Below are 5,226 nucleotides of genomic sequence, written 5' to 3' on the forward strand. Positions count from 1 at the left end.
AGAGAGACTATCTGTACCAGCTTCAGCAGAGCTGTCTCCGGGGGCGGCGCTGGAGGCCAGCAGCCAGGGCCGCAGCAGGGAGAAGGCGTGGGCGTTCATCCACTGGTCCTCGGTGAAGCCCTGAGCCACGCAGAGCACCGTGAAGAAGTCCCCCGACGGCCCCCCGTCCAGCTCCGTCACCGGGCCCGGCTGGGACACACACACACACACATCAGAGGGCCACACACACACACACATCAGAGGGCCACACACACACACACACATCTAACCCCGTCCAGCTCCGTCACCGGGCCCGGCTGGGACACACACACACACACACACACACACACACACGCATCAGAGGGCCACACACACACACACATCAGGTGGACACACACACACACACACACGCACACACACACACACACATCAGGTGGACACACACACACACACACACACACACACACACACACACACACACATCAGGTGGACACACACACACACACACACACACATCAGAGGGCCACACACACACACACATCAGAGGGCCACACACACACACACACACACACACACACATCAGGTGGACACACACACACACACACACACATCAGGTGGACACACACACACACACACACATCAGAGGGCCACACACACACACACACACACACATCAGGTGGACACACACACACACACACACACACACATCAGAGGGCCACACACACACACACACACACACACACATCAGGTGGACACACACACACACACACACCTGACGTATCCTGGGTCCGTTGAAGAATCCCACAGAGGAAGCCCCGCCCCCCTGCTGGGTGCTGGCGTAACGCAGCCAATCAATGAGCTTCTTATTCAGGAGGGTCACATGATCTGCCAGTGAGGGAGAGGTGATTGACAGAGCAGCGTGGATGTGTGAGGGAACATCTGCCCTGGGTGTCTCTCCCAGTCTGCCCAGTGCACTGCCCTCAAAGCTGAGTTGGACACACCTGGTGGAACAACGCTACTACTGCCCAGAGGACTGAAGCGGGGTCACACTACTACTGCCCAGAGGACTGAAGCGGTGTCACACTACTACTGCCCCCGGGACTGAAGCGGGGTCACACTACTACTGCCCCCGGGACTGAAGCGGGGTCACACTACTACTGCCCCCGGGACTGAAGCGGGGTCACACTACTACTGCCCAGAGGACTGAAGCGGGGTCACACTACTACTGCCCAGAGGACTGATGCGTGGTCACACTACTACTGCCCCCGGGACTGAAGCGGGGTCACACTACTACTGCCCCCGGGACTGAAGCGGGGTCACACTACTACTGCCCAGAGGACTGAAGCGGGGTCACACTACTACTGCCCAGAGGACTGATGCGGGGTCACACTACTACTGCCCCCGGGACTGAAGCGGGGTCACACTACTACTGCCCAGAGGACTGAAGCGGGTTCACACTACTACTGCCCCCGGGGGACTGAAGCGGGGTCACACTACTACTGCCCCCGGGACTGAAGCGGGGTCACACTACTACTGCCCCCGGGACTGAAGCGGGGTCACACTACTACTGCCCCCGGGACTGAAGCGGGGTCACACTACTACTGCCCCCGGGACTGAAGCGGGGTCACACTACTACTGCCCAGAGGACTGAAGCGGGGTCACACTACTACTGCCCCCGGGACTGAAGCGGGGTCACACTACTACTAGTCCCCGGGACTGAAGCGGGGTCACACTACTACTGCCCAGAGGACTGAAGCGGGGTCACACTACTACTGCCCCCGGGACTGAAGCGGGGTCACACTACTACTGCTCCCGGGACTGAAGCGGGGTCACACTACTACTGCCCCCAGGACTGAAGCGTGTTGTGTTGTGTTGAGTGTGGACCGATGGACACTTTCCAACCTCAACGGCCGCCATCTTGTCTACGTAGCGGAGGGGCGGGAATTTCAAATCGGAAAATGGAGGACATTGTAACATTTGAGACCGACGTGCTCTACAAATGTAAATACATTAACACATATTTGGTTTGTTTTTCAGTACAACTACAATGTTTTGGGCTGTATCCGACCAGTGTTTTTATGTTGTTCATTCTGTAATCAGTTGGTATCAAGAACGATAACGTGAATACCGCTAGATCGCTCATACAGGCGACTAAGGGAAATTATCAAGCAGAAAAAAAATACCACAGAAGAAGAACCGTCAAACTATAAACTCATTTCCAGGCTGTTTTGACAGTGCACTGTAGAAATGAATCAGTCTGCGTGTGTCACCTTCGGTCAAGCAGTCCGGGCTGTGGCTGATGATGGCGGCGAGGGCCGGCAGGGTGTGTGTGAGGGAGTGGGGGGGACCCTCGGGGGCCCGGGAGTGGGCGGGGCCCTCGGGGGCCTCCAGGCTCTGGAGCAGGAGGCCACACAGCGACGGCAGGTCCTCCTTGGACACCTGGAGGGAGAGGAGGGAGGAGACGCAGGGTGAAGGAGGAGCACTGAGGGCTCTACTAGAGGGCGCTGAGAAGGTTCAGACTCAGAGGAACCCGAGTGGATCTCCCACAGAGACCATGAACCCTTAACAGGGTCAGGGTTAGGGTTAACCCTGACCCTAACCCTGACCCTGTTAAGGGTCATGGTTAACCCTAACCCTAACCCTAACCCTGTTAAGGGTTAGGGTTAGGCGCACCATGGGTTAGGGTTAACCCTTCACGTGCTGCAGGCTGGGGGGGAGCGGGTACCTGGGTGACCAGCAGCCCCAGCGCGTGGCTGTTCAGCCGGCCGCCGCTGCACTGGCTGTAGTTCAGCTTGTGGTCAGAGGGGGGCGCTGTCTCCCTGAGCACCGCGGCACACAGCACCTGGAGCTGCTCCCCAGAAGAAGACAGGAGGAGAGCCAGCAACCTCTGGTGGAGCTCTGAGGGGAGACTGGAGAAAACGTAGCAGGTCAGCAGGTGCACAATGCAGCCCTGTCTGAGGAGACTGGAGGACATGTCAGTAGAGGAGACTGGAGGAGACTGGAGGACATGTCAGTAGAGGAGACTGGAGGACATGTCTGTAGAGGAGACTGGAGGACATGTCTGTAGAGGAGACTGGAGGAGACTGGAGGACATGTCTGTACAGGAGACTGGAGGACATGTCTGTAGAGGAGACTGGAGGACATGTCTGTAGAGGAGACTGGAGGAGACTGGAGGACATGTCAGTAGAGGAGACTGGAGGAGACTGGAGGACATGTCTGTAGAGGAGACTGGAGGACATGTCAGAGGAGACTGGAGGAGACTGGAGGACATGTCTGTAGAGGAGACTGGAGGACATGTCTGTAGAGGAGACTGGAGGACATGTCAGTAGAGGAGACTGGAGGACATGTCAGTAGAGGAGACTGGAGGACATGTCAGAGGAGACTGGAGGAGACTGGAGGACATGTCTGTAGAGGAGACTGGAGGACATGTCAGAGGAGACTGGAGGAGACTGGAGGACATGTCTGTAGAGGAGACTGGAGGACATGTCTGTAGAGGAGACTGGAGGACATGTCAGAGGAGACTGGAGGAGACTGGAGGACATGTCTGTAGAGGAGACTGGAGGACATGTCTGTAGAGGAGACTGGAGGAGACTGGAGGACATGTCTGTAGAGGAGACTGGAGGACATGTCAGAGGAGACTGGAGGACATGTCAGAGGAGACTGGAGGAGACTGGAGGACATGTCATTAGAGGAGACTGCAGGACATGTCAGTGGAGGAGACTGGAGGACATGTCAGAGGAGACTGGAGGACATGTCAGTAGAGGAGACTGCAGGACATGTCAGTCGAGGAGACTGGAGGACATGTCTGTAGAGGAGACGCTGAGAGAGAGAGACAGGAAGAGAGGCTGACCAATCATATATTCTACAGACAGACATGTTGGTCAGACAGACAGAAATGTCTCATTAATTTTTAAGAAATGGCTAATTTCTGTACGGCGGACACAATGAGAACATCTGGTGAATAATGACCAAATTATCTGTCAATATAAATTATATCGAGGGCAGAATGACGATGGATTAGGGTTAGGCTTAGAGATGTTAGTGCCTCTCGTGATCGCGGTCAGGAACCCTGTCTCACGCTCTGTGTAGGCAGGGGCCGACAGCTCCCATGATGCAACAGGAGGGGCTCTGACCTCTGCGCCCGCCCGCTGGCCGCCAGGATGAGGTGCAGCCTCTGCAGCGAGTCCACAGCCTCGAGGCCCTGGTCCCTGCCCTGGAGGCCCTGGGGGCCCTGGTCTCTGGCCTGGGTCTGCTTAACCATCCTGGAGCAGAACTTCGCCATCTCAGCGTCTTGGATGTCCCTGACGAGAGAACAATGAAGAATCCATGAGGAACAGATGGCTGAACCCAGAGGGAACCCAACAGACACCTGAGAACTGACACACTCTCTCTCTCTCTCTCTCTCTCTCTCTCTCTCTCTCTCTCTCTCTCTCTCCTCTCTCTCTCTCTCTCTCTCTCTCCTCTCTCTCTCCTCTCTCTCCTCTCTCTCCTCTCTCTCCTCTCTCCCCCCCCCCCAGAGTGATCTCACCTGGCTTGCTTCAGGAGGCTCTCCGACCCGTGGGAGTACATGTCTGCGGAGAGGGCGGCGCTCCAGAGGTCCTGGAGTCTCCGGAGGTTGGGGGTACTCCGGAGGTTGGGGGTCCTGGAGTTTTCGGAGGTTGGAGGTCCTGGAGTCTCCGGAGGTAGGGGGTACTAGAGTCTCCTTATATCTGACTGTTTTGAGCAGAAGGTAAACAGTGCGATTGCTAAAGACACCCGGACGGAAAATACGTCCGCTGCTAACATAGTTCCGCTTTCCTCACGTGACTGAGCGGTGAGCCGACATGCTAATAGGCTCATGACGCTCACGTCACGAGACATGACAAACATATGAACTCGTCAATAAATCATCCGTTTATTTTGTATATTTTTATTAAAATGAAAAAAGAGCGCTGTTTTTACGCTCCTATTGGGGAACTGCACACCTTCACCTACGCACCCGCCCCCCGCACACACACACTCGCGCGCACGCACGCAAACACACACACACACACACACACACACACACACACACACACACACACACACACACACACACACACACACACAGGCAAACACACGCACGCGCACAGACTTGCGCGCGAAAACACGCGCACAGCACTCTCGCTCGTACTTTTCCTCTCTCTCTCTCTCTCTCTCTCTCTCTCTCTCTCTCTCTCTCTCTCTCTCTCTCTCTCTCTCTCTCTCTCTCTCTCTCTCTCACACACA

General features: G+C 56.0%; 1 protein-coding gene across 1 annotated transcript in view; it reads right to left on the reverse strand.

Annotated features, from left to right (window-relative positions):
• ap5z1 (adaptor related protein complex 5 subunit zeta 1) overlaps positions 1-4,792 on the reverse strand; it is a 13,806-nt gene extending 9,014 nt beyond the window's left edge. The window contains exons 1-6 of the mRNA XM_030349847.1: positions 4,508-4,792; positions 4,113-4,280; positions 2,705-2,888; positions 2,250-2,418; positions 752-864; positions 18-189 (exon numbers count right to left, since the gene is read on the reverse strand). Of these exons, the coding sequence (XP_030205707.1) occupies positions 18-189; positions 752-864; positions 2,250-2,418; positions 2,705-2,888; positions 4,113-4,280; positions 4,508-4,548 (847 nt within the window). The 5' untranslated portion in view covers positions 4,549-4,792. The remainder of the gene's footprint in view (positions 1-17; positions 190-751; positions 865-2,249; positions 2,419-2,704; positions 2,889-4,112; positions 4,281-4,507) is intronic.
• Positions 4,793-5,226: the final 434 nt, after the last annotated feature.

The sequence above is a fragment of the Gadus morhua genome, unplaced genomic scaffold (assembly GCF_902167405.1).
Source record: "Gadus morhua unplaced genomic scaffold, gadMor3.0, whole genome shotgun sequence".
Classification (NCBI taxonomy): Eukaryota; Metazoa; Chordata; class Actinopteri; order Gadiformes; family Gadidae; genus Gadus; species Gadus morhua.